The 23,521-nt window shown below is 46.9% G+C and overlaps 1 protein-coding gene across 1 annotated transcript in view; it reads right to left on the bottom strand.

The window, feature by feature from the left end:
• Positions 1–23,131, bottom strand: part of EMB2729 (Alpha amylase family protein) — a 56,900-nt gene extending 33,769 nt beyond the window's left edge. The window contains exons 1-10 of the mRNA XM_078575351.1: positions 22,774–23,131; positions 22,264–22,335; positions 22,111–22,175; positions 20,721–21,398; positions 17,664–17,836; positions 17,499–17,588; positions 17,241–17,316; positions 12,349–12,456; positions 2,164–2,254; positions 1,971–2,072 (exon numbers count right to left, since the gene is read on the bottom strand). Of these exons, the coding sequence (XP_078431477.1) occupies positions 1,971–2,072; positions 2,164–2,254; positions 12,349–12,456; positions 17,241–17,316; positions 17,499–17,588; positions 17,664–17,836; positions 20,721–21,398; positions 22,111–22,175; positions 22,264–22,335; positions 22,774–23,087 (1,769 nt within the window). The 5' untranslated portion in view covers positions 23,088–23,131. The remainder of the gene's footprint in view (positions 1–1,970; positions 2,073–2,163; positions 2,255–12,348; positions 12,457–17,240; positions 17,317–17,498; positions 17,589–17,663; positions 17,837–20,720; positions 21,399–22,110; positions 22,176–22,263; positions 22,336–22,773) is intronic.
• Positions 23,132–23,521: the final 390 nt, after the last annotated feature.

Below are 23,521 nucleotides of genomic sequence, written 5' to 3'. Positions count from 1 at the left end.
ACAGAAAAACAAAGAAAGAAAGAAATAAAACTGGAAGAGATAAATGTAAGTTCCTCTGCTAACATAAGTTCTGACCCCAAGGCATAGTCAGATCCAAGTTTATAAATTTCCTCACAAACTAAGAAGAAAATATCAGTTTGAGGGGATAGTAGATGATAGCAACATTTTCCCATTTCACATCACTTTAACTTTCATTAGCAGTAGTTCTTATTTCGTACAAAGCATTGAATTCCCACAGAATAGTTCAAATCTAGAGATATGACTCAGAGGAGTTCAGCGACAGATGAAATTAGGTATATGGTGTATGGCCCTTATTATTGGACATCTCAAATAGCACCTCTTAATGCAGAATATAGAAGCCATATCCACTGAGCTTGCCTGTGAGCACCTTAAGGAATAAGCAGTCATGCTGACCACCAGATGAGATGGCACTAAGTGTAATTGATGCACTTCTGCTGACGGACCAGGGTGGCTAGGGTTTAGAAGAATAAGAAAACAACATAATATGACTAAAACGTTTCCCCCCCTTTTATAGGGTTACACGTGGGCCCGAACTTAAAGGGCCCATTACAATACAAGTGGGCCCGAACTTAAAGAGAAGTGGGCCCGAAACTTAAAAAGAAGAAAAAAAAGGAAAGAATTAAAAACAATGGTTGCTTGCAACAGTAATAAGTCAAGGTTGAACCCTCTCTTGGATGAAGTTACAAACAGCTTCAACATGCTAAGACTAATTGTGAAAAAAATTGAGTTTTACAGTATAAAGCGCAGTTTAGTTGTCACAATAAAACTCAAATAGTTGAGGATGAGTCACAAAACCAGTCAGCTGTCTTGGCCCGCCCAACATCATGGGTGACCAAATGTCTAGGATTTGCAACATCTGTGCGTGCATTTGGCAACCCACAGCAACACAAGCCGGCATGGGGGTGGAGCTGCCATAGCAGTGTCCAATAACACCATGGCAGATGATAGCAATGTAGGGGCTGTTTACAGCATCTTAAGGACGTTGAAGCTGCATAGGTTGATTCAGTGGCAGAGGTGATATGGCGGTGCTGCAAGCAGCAATGACAAGTGTCCGCAGTGGTTGCGCCTCAGAGCTTGGCAGTTTGCAGAACTGCTATGAATCAGCAACCTGGTGGCGCAAGCAGCCATGACAGTGGCGGATAGTAAAGCAATGGCTAAATGACAATGATGAGGGCAACAGGACAAGTGATGTTGGCTGGCAGAGCAGCCGCAAGTTTGTAGGAAACGCAAACAGTGCAGTGGAGTGTCTGCCATCAGGACATAAGCATCTGAGCAGCAGCCAATGATGATGTGGTCATAGCAGATTGACAAAGTTCCGATACAATTGATAAGAACCTTGATGTCGGCTCTTATCAAAAAACAGAATTTCGGATAGGGGATAGAGGAGGTATCAATTGGGAATGAGCTAGTCAGAGATCTGCTGAGGGGAGGGAAATGCCAAGGAATGAGGAAAGAGAGATTGATCTGAGACAAGAAAAGGATTAAAAATGAGATGAGCCAGCTGAAGAACCAGTAAGACAGAAGATCGCAGAACAGTGAACCGGGGAGGACCAAGTGCTCAGATGATGGGTCGAACCTGTTGCTACTTCGATTCTTGATCTTAGCTACACATCTCAAAGATACTTCAAAATTATTCGATCCATTTACCAATGGGATCACTCTTAACGAGTCAAAAACCCTGAAGAAATATAAAAATGTTGCTTTTAAAATATGTTAAAGCCAATCGGTGCAGTGAGTCTGTCAGACCGGAAGAGATAACTAGTTACATTAGAATCTACCTGCACTAATGGAACACTGGATGTAATGCCATGCAATGCAAAATGCGTTCATGCAATACTTAATGGGGTCTAAATGTTATGTTCACACGCAATGAAAAAGAGAAGATGGAAAAAATCATCAAAGCAAAAGGGTTCAAATCAGTTAAGTATAATTAGGGCATTGAAATTTACTCCTCAATATCACCAGAAAAATCTGCAAAACCATTGTGTGTGTACAGCATTGATGAGAGAGAATGAAACTGGAACCCATCTATTTGATATTCCACGACCCACCTGAGAATACATACAGCTTTATAATAAAAGAAGTTTTCTAAACACAAGTAAAAATGGATAAAATGCAGAATTTCCATTCGGAAAAAATTACCATTTCAAATTTGACAAAAGGAAGTGTAGCACATCAATGTCCCCATATTTGAACATTCTGGTGCCCCAGAACTTATGATGACCACGTTTCCCTACAAAGATAAAAAATATGATATGTCAAAAATTATTTTTCCCCATCCTCATTTTCTGCCTTCTTGTAATAAAAATTTATCTTTCCATCTGTCATCTTTTAAAGAATTGAGGAACACTTTCATGATGAAACTTGAAAACCCAAAAGAAAAAAAAATTACACAAATCAATGACCCTCCCCATGTGATAAATAAATATGTTTGTTGAATACGCACAAGGCCTAAAGAGCTGCACCATGCCCCGGCCGTGGTCCTTTAAAATGTGCAGAGGCAACACTAACCACTGCTTGTAAAACAGCGCCCATTGAAAATGTGTTACGATACTTTAAAAACTCCCGGGTAGTAATGGCTGTACAGATGCAACTTCAACAATGTCGTTAAAATAGAAACCAGGATAACCGAACACTAGCAGATCAGTAACAAGTTCTGGCGTCTCAAAGAAGGAACAACGATAACAGAAAGGAATAAGCAGGTAGATGATGTCGCAGACGAACGGGTAGACGGCCGGATCGGGAACGCCTACAGGAAGACAGCGAGAGAATCTCCCTCCTTCTCGTAACTCCGCAGGAAGTCTTTCCCGCAGCCCACCCACTTCTTTTCTTCCTCCCCCTTGTCCGATGCGCCCGTTCCCCTTATATGTTGTTAGCCGCCCTCGCCTCTTCCCGCGACTGACCAGAGGCGCTTGGTGCGTGAACGATGGTAGCGACAGGAGCGCGTCGCTTTTTCTTCCGGCTTTCCAAATAAGTCCTTGTGAGTTCTCTATCAAAATGACCTTGTTCTTACGCAACCATACTTTCCAGAGCACTACGAAGGGTTGACCATGCCCCTCTCAAGCCCTGAGTGCACCATCCTGCATAGAATCTCAAAAGGCCTTCTCTGAGGAGATATTCACCCTCATGGTCGGCTGGTGGGTCAACACAGCTCAGACAAATGAGCATGTGAAGAACAGATGGGTTTAGTCTTCTTCGCCACTTGGGCACATTGCACACTCCGCCGAGGTTTCTGGGAGCCACCTCTTCCTGACAACCTTCGTCAATAGCTTTTGTCCAAGGAGCAGCCAACGTAACGGGATCTTTTGTCTCCATATGGTGTGACACACATAGAGGATCCTTGGTTGTTCCCGCATGTGTCTGCAGCTGAGTCTCATGTAAGCATCCAGGCAGAGAAGGATGAGCTTCCCTACAAGGATGTGCCTGTCCCTCCAAGTGAACAAAAGTAGATTAAGGTATGCAACATCCTCATATATTGCTCCACTCTTGGATCGGACAGGGTGTTGATCAAGCATGGGTTTCACACGCCACCTGACACTCACAAACCATTGCATGAGGGGTCCATCCATAGGCAAACAGGCGTGGGAATTCTGACTTAAGAGTGCCTGAGAGGACCATGCGTCTAGCCGAAATCGAAATGCTGTGTCGTCCCCCAGCTTGGCTTCAAAGAATTACAAGACTTAAGGAAACACTTGATGTAGCCCTTGCCAAAATGCAGAGAACACATGGATAGGAGTCGCTCGACTCTCCAGTCCAATATTTGTATCCATCTCATAAGTCTGTTCACCCATTTGTCTAGTATTGTCGTGCTCAAATTTTGCATTTTCAATACTTCTAGTCCTTCAAATGAACTGGTCTGCACAATATGAGCTTTTCCATATTTATCTTCTCATAGTACCTTCCAGGCGCTGGCCAACCCCCACTGCTAATTTCAACACCAAGACGTAGAAGATGGGTATTGTAAAGATCATGTCTCGCAGCAAAACCAATCATCCCCCTTGAAAGCACTTTGGCTTGCCATCCCTCTAACTTCCTCTCTATCTTCTCCAGTACTGGTTGGCATTGTGTGTTCTTGATATGATCCCCCCTCAGTCTCAGACCCAAATATTTCATGGGTAGTGTACCACTTGATGTCCCTAAGGCTCTGGAGCATAGGGTTCCATCTTTGGCAAAAACCCAAAACCAACAAAGGCTGATGTGGTACGATTAATGTGTAGTCTCAAATAAGCTGTGAATATCTAATAGTGTTAGCGAGATAGGTCTTATATGGGTAATGGGCCTTGTGCTATTAGCCCATTACCCTCTTATTCTCGTTTTCTCTCTCATAGGGTATATATACCCTTCACTTGTAACCTATCAGTTATGAGATTATTCTTCTTCTTGTTCTCATCACCCTTCTCCTTCTCCTAACCTAACCTAGGTTAGGATTCCACATGGTATCAGAGCCTTGCTCTTGATCCTCTTCTTGTCCCTGGCCCTTGCTGCCACCGTCTGCTAGCCAGACTCACCAGCCAGCCAGCGGAGTTTCTTTCCCCACCAAAATTTCTTTCTCCCTCCACCACCTTCCTCTCGCAGCCGCAGCCCGCAGCCGCCGGCCGCCAGCCGCAGCCACAACCCGCAGCTGCAGCCCGCAGCCGCAGGCCGCACGCTGCAACCCGCAGGCAGAAGCCGCAGCCGCAGCCGCAGCCCGCAGCCCGCAGCCGCAGGTCGCACGCCGCAGCTGCAGCCCGCAGCCGCAGGCTACTCGCAGCCCGCAGCCGCAGCCGCCGCCGCCAGCCGCAGCCAGCAGCCCGCAGCCGCAGGCCGCCAGCTGCAGCCGCAGCCTGCAACTGCAGGCCGCCAGCCGCCGGCCGCAGCCGCAGCCCGCAGCCGCCGGCCGCCAGCCGCAGCCAGCAGCCCGCAGCCGCAGCCCGCAACCGCAGGCCGCCAGCTGCAGCCGCAGCCTCAACCGCAGGCCACCAGCCGCAGCCGGCCCGCAGCCGCCGGCCGCCAGCCGCAGCCGCAGCCCGCAGCCGTAGGCCGCCAGCCGCAGCCGCCGCCCGCAGCCGCAGCCCGCAGCCGTAGGCCGCCAGCCGTTGCCGCAGCCCGCAGCAAGCCGCAGCTGCAGCCGCAGCCCACGCAGGCCGCAAGCCGCAGCCGCAGCCCGCCACAGGCTGCACGCCGCAGCCCGCAGCAAGCCGCAGTCGCAGCCCAAGCAGGCTGCAAGCCGTTGCCAGCCGCAGCCGGACCAGCCGCTGTGATCGCTGCTGCTCATCATGTCTACCGTCCACTCCGGGTCTTCTCCTCCTGAGAGCCCCCCGGCGCAGTCTCCCGTCTTCACAGTGGCTGATTTCGGGAGAGACCTGCCCTCTCCGAAGATTGGTCTCCCTCTCCCGCCTGCTCCCGACTGTTGTCGGTTGAGTGCTCCGCAACTGCTGGCCTGGATTAAGTTTGTGGAGTCCACGCTGAAGGGCCGTCTCCTCCACAAGCACTTGATCTGCCCACCCCTGCCGCCGACCGATCCGCACTATGTTGCGTTCGACGCCAAGCAGAACTTTGTCCACTCGTGGCTGCTGAACCACACGCTCTCTCCCTCGGTCTACGACAAGTTCCTTCATTTGACTACTCCGAAGGAGATTTGGGATCATGCCCACAAGTATTGTGGCCACGATGCGATCACTGGCGGATTTTCTCGCTAGTGGAGCGCGCTGGTGCCCTACGCCAAGGGACGATGTCCATCATGGACTATAGCTTGGCCCACACTGCACTCTGGCGGGAGGTCGACTACTACATGCCCGTTGGCGATCCAAATGGCGTTGATCGACGTCACACTCTTCGCCTTCGGTTTCTGTCATTCGTTGACCGCCTCAACCTGGAGTATGCCGAGGTTCGACGCCGAACTTTGCACACCAAGGGCACTCTCCCGGAGTTTGACGCGGTGGTCAAGGAGTTGATCGAGATGGAGAGCAGTCTCCGCTGTGATCGTTCTGAGGTGGCGCCCCCGGCCGACTCCACCGCCTTGATCTCCCGCTCTGGGGATTCCTCTGGTTTGTTGCCGCATCCACCGGAGCCACCCAAACCTCCTGCTCCCGATCCGGCCTCCGACCTGCGGGACAAGCTGGTGTGTACCTATTGTGGCAAGCGCCGTCACACGGCGAAGCGATGCAGGAAGAAGCAGCTTGACCTTCAAGCTGCCAAGGATGCCAAAGCCCATGTCGCCGCCGCCCCAGCCGCTTCCCCTCCTCTACCCGGCAGCTCTGCGGTCTCCATGGAGCAGTTACAAGCCGACCTTGCCCGTTTGTCTGCGCAGTTGACCGCCTTGCAAACCCAGCCTATGGCCTCCTTCGGGACGTTTGGTGCGTCACTTGCCTCTTCTTCCGATCAGTGGTACTGTGGACATACGGCTCTCACAGCCCCTCTCGTGTCCGATACCACTTGGGTGCTTGATACGGGGGCCACGGAACACATGACCCGGTTCAATCACCGCTTTGTATCCTACGAGCGGCATGGTGGGACTCGGGCTGTCCTCACCGCCGGTGGTGGACGTCTTCGAGTGGCTGGCATCGGGACTATCCACGTGGATGGTCTCGGTTTCATTCACAACGTAATCCACCTTCTGTCTCTCCGTGCTTTGCTTATGTCACCGCAGCGCCTTGTCGATGCGGTTCAGTGTTCCTTCCGCATCCAACTTGACGGGATCTTCTTATCTAACAAGGTGCGGAAGACTACACCGATTAGGCGGGACTGGGGGTTGCTGCTGTTCGATGATGGGAGCCGATCGTGCTTTATGATGCAGCGAAGTCTTCACACCGCTGCTGATTCTCGCCGCGACCGCCTCCAGCTTGCTCACCAGCGCCTCGGGCACCCATCGTTCTCTATTTTACAGCGTCTGTTTCCGTCTTTATGTATGGGCTTGGACCTTAAGACTGTTGTTTGTGAGGGATGCCAGTTAGCCAAACATCGACGTTCGTCTTTTTCTCCATCTGCTTCCCATACGACGGTGCCGCTGTATCGTATCCACAGCGATGTCTGGGGGCCGGCTCCGCAGCCCAGTCTGAAGGGGCACCGCTGGTTTCTGATCTTCGTCGACGAGGCCACCCGCTACACATGGACCTACTTGCTTCCAGCCAAGTCGGCTGTAGCGGCCACGGTTCAGCAGTTTTGTGCGATGGTTCAGACCCAGTTTGGCCGTTCCATTCAGCGGTTCTGCTCGGACAACGCTCGCGACTACGTCAACCAGGAGTTGGCATCCTACTTTGCCGCGCGGGGCGTTCTTCATGAGACGTCGTGCGTTGCCACCCCGGAGCAAAATGGCATGGCAGAACGTCGTATTGGCTATGTGATGCCTACTGCCCCCACCCTGCTGTTGAATTATTGTGTCCTATGGACGTATTGGGGCGAAGCCGTCTTGACGGCTACTCATCTCATCAACCGCCTGCCCTCCCAGCCTCTTCAGTTCAGCAGTCCGATCGATCGGATGTCCACTGCATTTCCTGCCGTGACGCTGCGTACCAACCTTCTTCCCCGTGTCTTCGGGTGCACGGCGTACGTCCACGACACGGCACCCACCTTGACGAAGTTCAATGCCCGGGCCCTCAAGTGCATCTTTGTCGGCTACTCCTCTCTCCAAAAAGGGTACAAATGCTATCACCCATCCACTCAACGGTTCCTTATCTCTGCGAACGTCACCTTTGCTGAATTTCAACCCTTCTTTGGCTCCTCCTCCTCGTCCGGCCTTCCGCCGGGTGAGGCCTCGTCGTCTCCCATTTTGGATCCCTTCCCTGTCGTCGCGCCCACGGCACCTCCTCCTCCCCCGGATGTCGCCCGTGATCCTACTCCACCTCCTCATGACTCCTCTCCTGTGGTGGCCTCCGACTCATGTCTTTCCACGGAGTCTCCTCCTCAGTTTTCCTCTACTCCGACCCATGTCGATTCCTCGACTTCGCTCTCACCTCCCTCCAAGTCATCCGCCCCTGCTGTGACATCCTCTCCCTCCTCCACCGCTTCCGCTCCCTCCGCCTTTGGCCCTCCCTCTCCGTCGGTTCCCCCTGGCGCTGACGATGCCTCCCTCAGTTGGTCGATTGCTCTTCGCAAAGGGGTCCGCCAGTGCACTCGCACATCTCTTTATCCTCTTTCTCACTATCTTTCCTATGACCGCCTGAGTCCTCCCTACCGTCTTTTTTTGACCCGCCTTGCGTCCGTCTCCGTTCCACACCGCCTTGCTGATGCTCTTGCTTGTCCTCATTGGAAGGCGGCCATGGACGAAGAAATGCATGCCTTGGTCAAAAATCACACTTGGGATGTGGTTCCTCTCCCGCCGGGAAAGAAGGCCGTGGGGTGCAAGTGGGTTCATACCCCAAAGCACCGTGCTGATGGGTCCCTTGAGCGTCGCAAGTCTCGGCTTGTTGCTCGGGGCTTTACGCAGTCCTACGGGATCGACTACTTTGAGACCTTCTCTCCCGTGGCGAAGATGGAATCCGTCCGTCTACTCTTGGCTCTCGCTGCTCATCATGGGTTGTTGATTCGGCAATTTGATGTCAAGAACGCCTTTCTTCACGGCGATCTTGAGGAAGAGGTCTACATGAGCCACCCTCCCGGGTACCCCCTTGGTCCTCCGGGAACCGTCTGTCGACTGCGGAAGTCCTTGTACGGACTGAAGCAGTCTCCGCGGATGTGGTTTGGTCGCTTCTCCTCCGTCATGCATGCTGAAGCTTACACCCAGAGCAACGGCGATGCTACTATCTTCTTTCGCCATGGCCCGACCGGGGTCGCTATCCTGGTGGTCTACATCGACGATATCCTGATTACTGGCTCGGATACTGTTGAAGCCTCCCGTCTCGGACTTGCTCTTGCTCGGGAATTTGAGATTAAGGCACTCGGCCCCCTCCGTTATTTTTTGGGTCTTGAGGTCGCCTACTCGTCACGCGGCATCTTTGTCTCCCAGCAGAAGTATACCGTTGACCTGCTGACACTGACTGGTATGACCGATTGCTCCCCACTCCGAACGCCCATTGATCCCAATGCGAAGTTGGGTGACGGGGGCAACTCTCCGCCGGTCAACCACTATCAGTATCAGCAGCTGGTGGGGAAGCTCCTCTATTTGACCCACACTCGTCCCGACATCAGCTTCGCCATCAACCTCCTCAGCCAGTTCATGCATGCTCCACACGAGATTCATCGCCAGGCCGCCAATCGGGTCCTTGCATACCTGAAAGGCTGCCCCGGGAAGGACCTTCTCTTCCCACGGAGCTCTGACACGACTGTGAAGGTCTATACGGACGCTGATTTTGCCGGGTCCATCGTCGATTACCGTTCTACCACCGGGTACTGCGCCTTCGTGTTCGGTAGCCTTGTCAGCTGGAAGAGCAGTAAGCAGGACAAGGTGTCTCGCTCGAGTGCCGAGGCGGAATTCCGGGCCCTTGCTGATGGAGCTTCGGAAGGCCAGTGGATCTACGGGATCTTGCGCGAGCTTCGCGTCAAGTATTCCGGCCTGATTCACTTCTACTGCTACAACAAGTCGGCTATTGCACTGGCCAAAAATCCGGGCCAGACCGGTCGGATCAAGCACATGGAGCGTGACCGCTACTTCTTCAAGGAGCGGATGGACGAGGGCATCTTCGATCTCCATTTTGTGTCTTCCTCCGACCAGGCCGCCGATGTCTTGACCAAGGGCCTGTCTAATCCCCTCCTGGTGCGCGCCGTATCCAAGCTCGGCATGGACGACATCCATACCTCGCTTGCGGGGGGCTGTTAGTGAGATAGGTCTTATATGGGTAATGGGCCTTGTGCTATTAGCCCATTACCCTCTTATTCTCGTTTTCTCTCTCATAGGGTATATATACCCTTCACTTGTAACCTATCAGTTATGAGATTATTCTTCTTGTTCTCATCACCCTTCTCCTTCTCCTAACCTAACCTAGGTTAGGATTCCACAAATAGTATGGATAGATTTTTTGCCTCCTACTCTTAAACCCTCAATGAAAAATGTGGTACCACCTGCATGTTGAAGTAGGGGAATACCCGCTAGGAAGCTAAGGGTCCAAAATCTTTCAGGAGGCCGTTGGAGCAAACCTCCATTGTTATTGTCTGTTGTGATTGTGGCCAAGGCATCCACGGCTAAGACAAAGAGCAGCAGTGCTAGAGGGCATCTCTGGTAATGTAAATCTTCCATTTTTCAAATATAGTCTCCTATAAGCACACAATGTTGGCCCCCCATTCACGTAGGTATTTCCCCACTATTCCTCTCCGCTTGTCACGGAGACTAGACATATTCCATAAAATGCATTTCATAAGTGGACAGGATCAGCCCCTTCCTGTCTTTGCTCCCGCTGGTACCCTGATCCATCTGATATTTCTTGGAGTCCCTATCTTCTTCCACTAGGCATCTGACCCCCACGATGGTCGTTATCATATAGTTGGCCTCATTTGAGTTCACAGCATGCATGGAATTTTTGCCTTTTCGATCCATTCCTCCCTAGTATGTGTTTAAATAGGCCTCTCCTATTATTTCTTTTATGTCATTGTAATGTCCCATGTTTACAGGCCCATTCTAGAATCTCTCTCCTCTTCCCTTTAAAGACTCTCCTATTATTTCTACAGTATGAAAATGCTCCCTTGTCACACTCCAACTCTCCTACACTTATGTACATCCTCTTCTTCTCCTTTGTGTTTTCCCTGATATAGTGGGCTGCTCCTCTCAGTTTGCACCTTACTCTGATATTCGACATGCCCTGCCCAACTCTGCAAAGCGTACCCCTCCCTCCTTTCATAGTTACCAGCAACACCTTTGCGTCCATCTCATCCTGCACAAAAAATCGTCTCCTTCTACATCTGATGAGTTTACCAACGAGTTCCCTTTCATGAGGGGCCACCCCATGTGCAATCTTCTGGATGCTCCATGCCTGTTCACCCTCCGTTCAAGCTATCATGCATTCAGTCACCCAGTAGAATGTCATCTGGGACAAACATCTCCTCTTGTGCATCTATGGTCTTTTGTAACTTTGACTAGGTATATGGCACGGCATCGGACAGCAGTGTGGTATCTGTATGTGATGTTTGTGTTGCAAATGCGTAAGCAGCCAGAGTCTTGTTGAGGTCCTCGCCGCTAGTGGCCGTCATTTCGATGGATTCTCCGCTTGGTGACTCTAACCCTGAGAGGAGCCTCGGGCAGTGGTGGGAAGTTGGTGAGTCCTAGTAATACTCCTATGCTACATCTTGGTCAATATGACTGCCTTTCCTTGGCATCTCTCATCGCATCTTACGTGTCAATGCCGATGGACGATGGCGCTCTGACACCCTCAGCCTGCATGTACCTTCCAATCGTCTTAGTGTGAGCCAGGGTGGTTATCAGAGACCCCACTCCAGCTCAACCTCCAGGACTACAACATTCAAGTCCCTGGAGTACAACCCTGTCGATATAATATTGCGTAGTCAGCCAAAGTGCCTAACTATGGCGGTCAGTACAGTACATATATGAAATCCCACTGGCATCCCATGAAACTCCAAGATGACTATCTGTAGTTCACTATGGAATGTCCCGTCACTGGGTAGAACCTTTCACCACCTTATTAATCTGCCCCCTCAAACTGGTTGGGTCTATCTACAAACTGAAACATATGTCACCATGTACACCATCCCCATAAGAAAAGATCTCTGGTGTCCAGTCTCCAACGTTTTGCCTCTCCTAATGTTGGGAATATCCTCCACATTCTGCTCTTGGCCTCCACGAAATCCCAAGGTCCCCCCAGTACTTTGCTGAGTAGACAGTCTTGAAGTGAAGGCCCACTAGTGTCCGGCCTCCGCTCTATCTCAGTCTCTTCTAATGGGATCCTTTTGCCTTGCCCGTGCACTTTGACCCTGGAAATCTCCTTTCTTGCGTCATTGTGGCCAGCTTTTGAGGAGGAGGACAATAGGTGTCCTACTCCTCTGCAACTCCTACACGTCGGTGGATCTCTGCAGTCCCAGGCGCAGTGAACCCAAGTGAGGCAGGAGAAGCAGTATTCTTCCCAACCTTTGTCTTTGCTTGATTGGGTCCCTTAATCAGACCTCAGTGATGTTTTCCTATGGGAGCTCTGTGGGGGGCTGTGGGCATAGGGCTCCTACTGCTGCCGCGGGCTTTGCAGGCATCGGAATCCCACGATGGAGGAATTCTGCAACGGGTGGGGGACATGAAGGGACAACTCTGAAAATTTATACGGAAAGTATCCTAAATGTAAAATATTAAACTAAAAGCAATGTTAATTTCCAAAATATAAGTTGATGCAGAGGCAAATTGTTTTCCCAATAAATATTCCACATTAAACAAATTTTTGAATAAAATTCAACATTATAAAATAACATTTATGGTACCACTGTGAAAAAAACAATCATTTGACCCATCAAAACGAGACAGTCCAACTAGCTCTTCCGCTGCACCATATGAGTGAACTATATCGAGGAACACCAGAAGCCCGAGACCTGAGAAGAAGATATTAAAAGTTATGAGACAGTTAGAAGATAAAATGTCTCAGTATATCGCCAAATGTTCATTGTTCATAATAGTTTAAAAATAAAGGCAATATCATTTCACAAATGGATGCATAACTCAAAGTGGTACCCCAGTTTTTAGTTAAGATATAGAGAAATAGTTGTCCAATTATGTGCCACCCTGTCATCGTTTGTCACAAAAAAGAAGCATCTAGTTCCATAAAGGCACTTTGGATGACGAGAAATGTAGAATCCTCCGCAAATGCATTTATGGACTTCTACCAATCTGCAACAATGAGGTTTCTGAAGAAGAGAAGATTCTGGAGGAGACAAGATTTAACGAGAAATAGAGGCTTAACCACGACTCAGTTAATGAACTAGGGTAAGGTATAATGTATCTATCTTCCAAAAAAACCTACAATATATTTATAAGAAGATGAGAGACGGCTAATGACAAAGGTCTTCTGCAAGAGACTATATCCAGAGGTATCCTCGCAATGCATGCTATGCTCAAATGGGGAGGAAGACTGCAACCATCCTTTCTTTGAATGTTCATTTGCTCGCACGATTTGGGCAAGCCAGACATTATCAAGGGTGAAGATGGTCACTGAAGAGGCCTTCTGGGATTTAGTCCAGAATTGCAGATGCAGCATTGTAGAAGGTGGCCGTGCGATGGCAGTGTTGTGGGCCATATGGCTGCAGAGAAACGAGGTGCAATTCAGGGGAAGAATGACTTCTATAGATGGAGCTACATACGAAGCAGAGGGATTTAAGGCAGCATGGCTCCCCGGGGGGCCAGGAGTATAGGGGAGACTGTTACGATCCAATAAGCCCATTAGGGCATTATTGTCTTTTGCACTTCATCTGCATTTCCTTTAAAATATGTAGCCCTCCAACGGGACAGAGTTGTTAGTGTTATTTCCTTCCAGTAGTGTCTCATCTCTCGACGACGTCCACTCCGTGGAGCCCTGTTCCTCTGGCGACGTCCACTCCGCCACTCTGCTGCTCTTGTCCCCTCGACATTGTCCACTCCGTCAGGGTCAACCTCATTCTCTATACGATCCCTGCTGGGATCCTATCATCGGTATCCGAGCCGTAGCGCGCCGTCGTCGCCATACCGGCACCGCCATCCCAACCCGAATGTCGTCGCCCCCCACTTCCCATTCGGCTCCGAGCAGCTCCTGCGCTGTCCCGCCGCCGACCTTGGAAGACCTGGTGGCCAAGGTGGCTGCCCTCGAGGTGGCCCAGACCGCCGCAGTGCACACCCTCTGTCAACTAGAGAGTGCTATTTATTTTTTTTCACTCTCTTTATTTTTGTCTCTCTATGTAATGGGCGCGTTACCAGCCCATAAGCCCAGTGTATGCAACCTTCCTGTGGACTTACTTTATAAAGGGAACACAGGAAAACCTAGAAACAAGTGAATCTCGTTTTTGTTTTCATCCTCTTCCTCTGTCTCTTCTCTCTCCTCAACTTAAGGTTAGGACAAGGGGAACTCACATGGTATCAGAACTCAGATCGTGAGCAGGGAACGTCCGGTTGTTCGCCCAGGTGTTTGTCCATGCTGCGTCCAGCTGTTGTCGTGGAAGGCGGATCCAGGAGAAGGCGGATTCGGTGGTTGTTTGTGGTGCATCCAGTTGTAGTCGCAGAAGGTGGATCCAGGAGAAGGCGGATTCGGTGGTTGTTTGTGGTGCATCCGGTTGTAGTCGCAGAAGGTGGATCCAGGAGAAGGCGGATCCGGTTGTTGTCATGGTTCATCCACCTGTTGACGATCCAGAAGAAGGTGGGGGCTCTGTCATCGGGTGCATTTGTCAGAAAGAGGCCTGTTGTGAAGTGCATTGGTGTCAGAAATGGCTAGTGAATCATTATCTACAGCAGCAAGTGGGGCTCATGGAGATGGAGATCTGAGGGATTCTAACAGTCTTTTACCCTCTGTAATTCCCCCTATGGCAGAACCACTTAGATATAATGGGAGGAATTTCACTCAGTGGGGTCAGTTAGTGGAGCTTACCCTGATTGGGCGAGAGTTGAGTGATAAATTAAGCGCAGAAATGGCTCCAACAAATCCCTTGTATAAGTCCTGGAAGCAAGATGATGCTATCGTCCATGTGTTTCTGCTCAGCAGTATGACCAAAGATCAACTCCCCAAGATGACAGTTCTGAAGACCGCCAAGCAGATTTGGGATTATGTTGAGAAGAATGCTGTTAAGAAAAGTAATCTCTGGAGGACATATGAACTTGTGATATAAGCTTGGATCTGTGGCAGGGAGGTTGAAGCCTAACTGTCTATGTCAATGAGCTACAGGCCATTTGGTTGGAATTGGTTAATTATCGTCAAATTCGTAATCCAAATGAATGGGAGTATACTCTCCGAGACAGATGTTCAAGTTTCTAATGGGTTTAAACCCTGAATATGAGTCTGTGAGGAGCCAGATTCTGAATCGAGAAAAGATTCCTGATCTGGAACAAGCTATAAACCTTAGATTTGAAGAAGAAGGTCGATTGCAAGTTGCTAGTAATACTCTTTAAGGAAGAGACGGGCTTGGGACTGATGGCCAAGGTGAAGGGCCAGAAGACTGGAGAAGCAGATTTTTGAAGCACGGATAAAGCTACTGGGCAAGAAGGACAAGAGGCATATCAAAGTCGCAAAGGTCAAGGAAGTAAAGACAATAAGCGTCCCATTGTGTGCCATTATTGTAAGCGGAGAGGACATACCAAAGGCAACTGCTGGGATTTGCATGGGCGACCTCCAAGAGTTCAAGCTCATTCTGCACACACTGGGGTTAAGTGATCCAGGAGAAGCTGAATCCTCTGACCAAGTGACTGTGAAATACGTGGTGAAGCCCAGCACTGGAGTTTAGTCATCTTGGAGAGGAGCTGGAGAAGCTGAAGGCCCTGGTCAGCTCTTCGTCCATGGCCAGCACGGTCAGCAGATCAGGTAATCCATCTTCCCCAGAGAACCAAATTTATCGAGACTAGATCATTGATTCTTGACCAACAGACCATATGACTCCGTATCAGACCAAATTCTATACGTACTTCCCTTGCGACAGAGGTAAAAAAAGTATTCACTGAAGGAGGAGCAGCATTACCTGTCATAGCCATTGGTAATGTGAAGGTTGAAAGTGCGGGAATTATTAAGAATGTTCTCCATGTGCCTCGTCTAAGGGCCCAATTAATGTCACCCCAGCGTTTAGCTCAAGATACTGGATGTAAACTAATTATTTATGCTACCGGGTGTTTTGTTTGTGCGTGCTGCACGCAGTTTATGCATCTTGTTGACCGTTGCAATAGCCGTTATGGAGCTATTGGGCCTTGGAGTATATGCACATCACGTGTATTGTATGTATGTAACCTAAAACTTAATGAAGTTCGACAGTTTTTGTTTTCTCTTACGAGATTCCCTTCCTCTCGCCTATTCTTCTCCTTTCTCCTCTGCTTGACACCTCTTTACTACTGCAATATGACCATTATACTGGATGCATTTGCAGGGTTACCACTAAAACATAATAAGGACATCAATCACTTGGTAATTTTTTTTTGAAGAAAATCAATCATTTGGTAATAATATGCATGTCATCATTTTCTGGCATTGCCTGTCACTTCTTGAAGAAGAGACATTACGGTTATGGATTGCTTCAACCGGATCCCTTCACCATTTGAGTTAGTTGCCCCTGAATTTTAGCTAGAATCAAGTATGCATGACTTCGTAAAATCATTGGATCATTTTCCATTTCCATGCATGCAAAATCGAAAAGAACTGTGATACATTTTTTTCAAGAACACATTGTCAATGCGCCTCCAAGAGACCTCGCTAAGTCAAGTGGCATGTGCGACGTTAACTATAAATAAAATCGGCCAGACAGGAAGAAGAATCCAAGATTTCAGTTGCTCTTTTGGGAAGTGGCTGCAGAGGCTGAAGGGCAGGAGACACCTGTGGCAGAGGGGGGAAGGACCTATCATCCCTATCGATCCGCTATTATCTTGTTCTCTTCCATTTCTCTACTTCTGTTTCATCTTAACTTCCTCAGGATATGATAGGATCCTAGGGTAGTTTAGTCATGTTAGTCCACAGGGGCATTTCAGTCATTTAGTGATTTCTGTATTTCCTTTAAATAGGGATGCCCTCCCTTTAGGAGGGCAGCCAAGAAGAAGTTGATTGAAGTAAGGCTTTCTTGTCTCCCCTCTCCTCATCTAAGTCTGGTCTCTCTCTCTCCCTCAACGATCCATTGCCCTCGTGATCGTCTCTACCTTACCGCGTCTTCAGGCGGCTCATCCCCGGCAGATCCCTACCCCCCTCAGCTTGGCCTTCCCCCGACCATTCCAGTTCTACTCTCTACCCCGGGAACTTCTACCTCGCCCCATCCTCTACCCTCCTTCCGATACGAGCCTAGATCCGGGTTCGTATCAGGCTATTACCTGTCTGAGTTCACAGTACATTGGGATTTCTGGATGTGAATTTTTATATTGATCTTTTATTTTCATCACATTTGTTGTCTGATATCTCAGACGGTATCAATCTCACAGTAATATGGAAATCTCATTGCAGCAGAGAACAAGAGGAAAATAAAATTTTAATTGAAGAGAGACAAAAAACTAGCTGATTGCCAATAATTCTATACATTAATTAGTAAAATTGGCATATAAATGAGGAAAAATATAGATACATTATTCAAAATAAGTTTAAATGTAAATAGAAAATAAAATCGGCTCTTGAGTGAGCTTCGAAATGATACAAGCGCAAAGGAAGGTTTTACATATAGGTAAATCAACTTACCATGTGCCTCATCCACCAAACACTTGAAGTCATCAGGAGTCCCATATCTACTGCTGACAGCAAAAAAGTTCGTTACCTGAGAGGAGGGGGGAAATTTTAGTTTAGAATGGAATCATTATTTTCACAATCTATGACAAATATTCAAGAATAGGTTTCAGTTAAACCAGTGTAACTATCATAAATGCTATAAACTACTTCCAACAAATATTGAAGAATTGCTCCAGAACTCCAAAAAACATATGCATAGTATGCACTCACTTTAAAACCAACAGAAGAATAGTCTTTGTGCTCTACAGTCCCAATGAGCTTTACCACGTTATATCCAGCTTCTTTAATATGTGGAAGTACCTGAAAAAGGACAAATGATAATTAAAAGAAAAATCATTTTGCATCACATGGTTACAATATAACAAAGGAAATTACGTTTGTCGAAAATTCCTTGAAAGAAGATATCCCTTGCTGAGATCCACTTATTCCAACATGACATTCATAGATACGTAGAGATTGTGGAACAGTTGGCCGATTATATTTCCATTTGAATATCTCGTCAGGAGGAGGTTCCCAATGAATTGTGTAGGCCTGTTTCCCATCAGCGCCTGTCAGTGAAAAATAAAAATAAACCAATGACTACAAATGTCAAAGAAAAGTAAAGCTACCTCTTTTATCTTGAAACAGCGTAAGAACTTTTTTCATACCCATTGATAAAAATATGGTTTTTTGTTCATTAATGACAGAGTTTGGCAATACTGAGTTGAAGTTAACACTGCTAAAGGAACATTATAAAAAATGGTTTCATTGGCAAGAAAACATGGGGCAGCCTAATATTAAAGAGGGGTAGCCAGGGGGCTCAACATTAAGCAGATTCCCAAGTCCTGCTTCTGGATTTGTCAGATTTCTCATCCCTCACACCATGCCAATAATTGGATATCCCTCACAATGACTCCTGTTTGTGGATTTGATGATTGGGTATCAGCTGGTTCAACCAAATAATGTTGTTGGCCATGCCACTGCTCTCATGTGCCACTGCCTTAAGGCTACCAGTATGTTATGATTCCTATACTGAATTATAAGGTCAATGAAGCGGGAGTTAGTCATTGCCTGTATTGACACGTGCTGACAAATGGAATAACCACTGGTTCTTTATGCAGGAAATAAAATTATGAAGCTATAAATAGAAGAGATGAGACGAGGGGTTAGAACTGACTAGAAGAGAAGAGGCAGGCAAACGGAATCTGCAATGTCGGAGCAAGGCATATTCCTGAAATGGGATGTAGCATTTGGCCAGCTGGCAACTGGACAACATCTTGTCACTCTGAGCTGCATCTGGAGTAGGAATTCTTTGTCTTCAAGTGGGTGGATTACTTTGTGAATATTGTTGAACACTGTGGTACGTAAAATAGTTCTTGAGGTGGATAATTCTATCATTCAGACATTGGGGATTTCACAGCACCAAACTAGAGTCCACATCGTTGAAGTTTCTATAATAAGGTTGGAGTTTATCTGTATGCTCCAGCTGGAGGGCGAATGTCAGAATTAGTCAATGGGTTTCATAGTAACTGTTTCCCAATGATGACTAAAATCGTGATCATCATTCAAATACTATAATCATTGGTGTCACTGCACGCAGCTTTGAGCAGTGGTGATGATTTTGTCATCGTCATCATCATCTAGGTTGCAGACAAATAAAGATGACAATTTCATAATCTCGTGAGGTTAACAATGGTAGATGCAATAACCAGATAAAATTGTCATTGTCATCGAGCCTGCAGACGATAGACGATGGGAATATGTTAGAGTCCTTATGAAATAACCGATTCTTGAAATCGTAGGGTTATAAATACCCCCTTGTAAGGTCATTAGAGGGACTTTTGATGAAAGATCAACTTGTGGTTTCTTGGCACGAGTAGCTGTATCCGGCTTTCGTGAGCACAAGAACTCCCGATTCGGAGGTTCTTGAGAGTTTGTCCACCTATCGTTCTCTCTTCTTCTCTCTTACCTCTTCCATCTCTCCTATTCTCCTCTCTACCCCTCGTCCCATTTCTTGATTTTGTTAGATCGCCATGGGGATCATAACAGAATAACAATTTCATAATCATCATCCTGGTGCAGATGAAAGAAGGGGAGGATGATGACCAATCATTGTCCCGACATCATTGTCGGTACTGATCTCTAACACAAATTATTGTAAGCTGTTATTATATCATGGCCTCTTGTAAGACAAGCCCTAAGGTAGCAATAATACATGAAACCTTTGTCTTTGTTTTCTTCAATAGTGGGTAGTGTGAGTGATTAGGAAAAAGGTTATGGAATCTTACGTAGGAAAAGTTGGGATGGATGGAATATCAAGGACTGAGGTGAGGTCTATCCAGGACTACAGACAAGAACACAGGTCTGTTGTATCTGTACCTGTATTTCTTCTCTTAACTCTCACCTATCTACGACTCCATTTACTTTTCATCAATTTCCCTCATTTTCCAGGTTGTCTCTACCTGGCTTCCATTGTGGGACATCAACTTCGCTTGAACTCAACAAGTCGAATCCACGAGGATTGGACAAACTTGCATTAAACAAATAGAGGTCCTAAGAACTATTCTCTGTAGTACAAGGCGAAAATCAATCCTATAAAAGCAAAAGATTATCCAACTCAAGTTGAATATTATGTACAAAGAACTGAGTTGTGAACCAAGTTTACCACCCGAGATTTTTTTCATTTGTCGACCAAGATGGTGCAGATTTTTCACCATATGTATCCAAATTAGTGGCATATGAATCCTTTCTCCAGAAACGGATGAGCAAAAAAATGAATTAAGGTGCACATATGCCATAGGAAACCATATGCTACCCATAGTAGCGACAAAAATAAAAAGAGTATCTCAATATTTTTGGATAATTTTTGTGGACATGTTTAAACACAGGATCGATAGCTTCTTGAGAACAAAATCTTGCAGAACCCCCTTTTCTCTTGGAAGCAAGAGATAGCAATATGATATGATCCTATATCTCCAAAGGTACCTAAGGTGCAATAAGCCCATTAGTGACATTTTGGTCATTTTGCAATTTGGTATTTTCCTTGAAGCAGCTACAATCCCCCTTTAGAAGGGCAGCCAAGAAGGGAAATTGGAATAGCGCTTGGGTCCCCGACTATCCCTCGTCCCTGCGATTACCATCCCGTCAATTTCCCTCATCTTGGCTACACCCATTCCACCGACCAACAGTTCCCTGGCCCCAGCAATTATCTTACCGGATCTTCAGCCTGTTCTTTTCTACGTCAATCTCTACCTCACAAATCAATTACTTTTAGTGCGGATACTAACCTTGTCACTAATGGTAATATGAACTCCCAAGGTTAACATGTTCGAGGTAAAGATTGACTAAAGATTAAAAGTCATTTAAACAATCATACCTATCATATATCAATTTAAGGATGGAAATTAGAAACAGAAATATAAAGAAATATGTTCTATTAGCACAAAAAATTACCTGGAAACACATACGGAGCCCAGGCAGGAATCCTCTCCAGACAACCATCAGGTGTATTAAAGAAAACTCTGTATTTGCTTTCATGAGGAATAGCAGGAACGTACTTCTTCACCCATGCTTTTCGTCCTTTCCGCATCTCAATCCAATATGGAATCGGAGGCTTCCTCTGACGGAACTTCTCTCTTGAAAGAGGATCTTGAAATATATTAAAAATATCGTATTCTTTCCCAGTATCTATGATATCAAATCGAGAAACATCACTGGATGGATCTTCATTGTTGCTTTCCTTCCAAGTTCTGTATCGTGTTTCAGCATCAGGGATCTCACCGAGCTCTTCTTCTGTCTGTGGGCCATTTGGACCAAATAACTGCTCATATAACTTAAAAGGAACTTCAAAACGGGTCCTTTTATAGTTATCCTCTCCTGGTTCCCAGTACTCATTGCTTACTCTCTTGAGCAACTCTTCAACACTGTTATTATCATCACCCTTGTCATAATCGTCAATATAATTGTACTCCTGAAAATAATACTCGTCCGCCTCTTGTCCCTCTCGAAGTTTGTCCTCTAGAATGATCGTCCAGTAACCAAAATCATCATGACCAAAGTGCCCATCCCGCGCACTATTCACTGTAGGTGACCATTCGTTGAAATCGCCAATGATGGAGCAGTACCTAGCACCTGAAAGGAATGAATATTGGATGTGATAAAGAGTATACTTCTTCATTCAATAACCTCAGCCAGGGAAACTCTCAGTTGCCCTAAGAACAAGGTTTTGAATAACATTGAAAAAACAAAAAAAATGTAGGTACAAGTTTCTTTCATCGTTATCGTGAATAGCATCTGGATCGCGATGAGGAGGTCTTTAAGGCAAGGGCTGTATCGATGCTCAACATCCTACATGATGTGGAGAGTCTTATTTCCTACTGGTTTTAGAGGGAGTGAAGGCTGGAGAGAGGACCATTTCAGTCAGCAATGTATTTCTCGCTCATACATATTATCAAATTTGGGTTGATCTGGTCATCTTCCCTCTTTCATTAAAAGAACATTTCTTCATTTATGACAAACATTCAAGAATAAGTTACAGCTAAACCCTCGATAACTACCATAAACGCTGTAAACTACTCTTCCGCCAAGCATTGAAGAATTGCTCCTGATGCTATTTGAAATTTTTGATTGATATCTTGGTGAAAATTGATACTCCACTGCAGACGAGGCGCCCTCGCTCAGAGTCGGGGAGAAATGACAAAGGTTTTTAAAAAAAAAAATAGAAGTGACAAAGGTCATAAAAGAGCTCAGCTCAGCTGATCTCTAAACACAAATGGAGTTCATTCATGAAGAAAAGAAAATAAATTAATCATGGGACAGTAGAGAAAAGAACAAGTATTTGCACCTGGAGCCCACTCCATGAAATCCACTCTATGCTGTTGGTGGCGATGCATGCCCAAGAACTCAAACCTGAATTGCACCAGAATAAAAGCTCAATTCAAACGGAAGAACATCAAACGGGCTAATCTAGAAGAACAGCAGTCAATTTGAAGCAAACCCATCAGCGATTTCTGGAAGCTCTGCAAAACGTGTTAATATTTCTGCCTTCTTATCCTTCAAAGCTTTGTACCTAGAAAAAATAACTCCAAGAAGATCAATGAAATTGTTACTAGAAGAAAGAGAAAGAAACACACAGAGAGAGAAAGACAGAGAGAAAGAGAGAGAGATAGAGAGAGAGAGAGACACACACATAGAGAGAAAGACAGAGAGAAAGAGAGACATAGAGAGAGAGACAGAGAGACATAGAGAGAGACTAAGAGAAAGAGAGACAGAGAGACATAGAGAAATAGAGACAGAGAGAGAGACAGAAAGACATAGAGAGAGACTAAGAGAAAGAGAGACAGAAAGACAGAGAGAGACTAAGAGAAAGAGAGACAGAGAGAAAAAGAGACAGAAAGAGAGAGAGAAAGAGAGACAGAGAGAGAGACTAAGAGAAAGAGAGACACAGAGAGAGAGAGCTAATGAGAGAGAGAGAGATTAAGACTAATGGAGAAAGAGATAGGATTACCGGTCTCGGAGAAACTGGGCGAAGATTTTGTTGGAAATTCCACTTCTTTTGAGAAACCCAACTGGATCAACGCTCGACCCACCTCTGTCTTCGTCGCCCTCTCCCTTGTCGACTTGTTCGCGCCTCTTCTTGGCCGGTTTTCGCTGCTTCTGCTCTGAAGAAGAGCATCGCCAAGGACTATTCCTCGGAGCTCTTCTCGGAGAGCTTCTCCAGGAGGAGATGGGTGGCTTCTTGTTGGCGCCAAAGGGTCGAACAGGTGATGGGTATAGAGAGAGCCCGCCTCCAAACTGCCCCCTTAGCGAGAGAGACGACATTGTTTAGGATTTTGCAAGTTTCTTCTCCTGGGTTTTATCTGGAGCCGTTGCCCGCGCGAATTGGGATTGTATGAAAGTTTTTCTTCCCTTTTTTTTTCGTGTTTTTTGGATTATTCTCTCTCCACCACTCTCTCTCTTCTCCCCTCTCTAACTCCAACTTATAGTTCAGGGACGCGGACGGGACGGGACGCGAACGGTTCGGGACGAAATTCGTCCCGTCCTACGTCCCATGTCAGCATAGGGACGAAGGACAGGACGGTTTTTCGTCTGCGGTCAAAAAAACCGTCCCCTCCGCATAATCCCAGGGCAATTTTTCGTCTCATCCAGTCCTCCCGGATGAAGAAATACATTATATATTTATAATATACTATAATATATTATAAATTGTCCTCGCGAGGCCACGTGTGGTGTAACACAACAATCGGAATTTATAC

The sequence above is a fragment of the Wolffia australiana genome, chromosome 5 (assembly GCF_029677425.1).
Source record: "Wolffia australiana isolate 7733 chromosome 5, ASM2967742v1".
Classification (NCBI taxonomy): domain Eukaryota; kingdom Viridiplantae; phylum Streptophyta; class Magnoliopsida; order Alismatales; family Araceae; genus Wolffia; species Wolffia australiana.
This window is presented reverse-complemented; position numbering and strand designations above follow the sequence as displayed.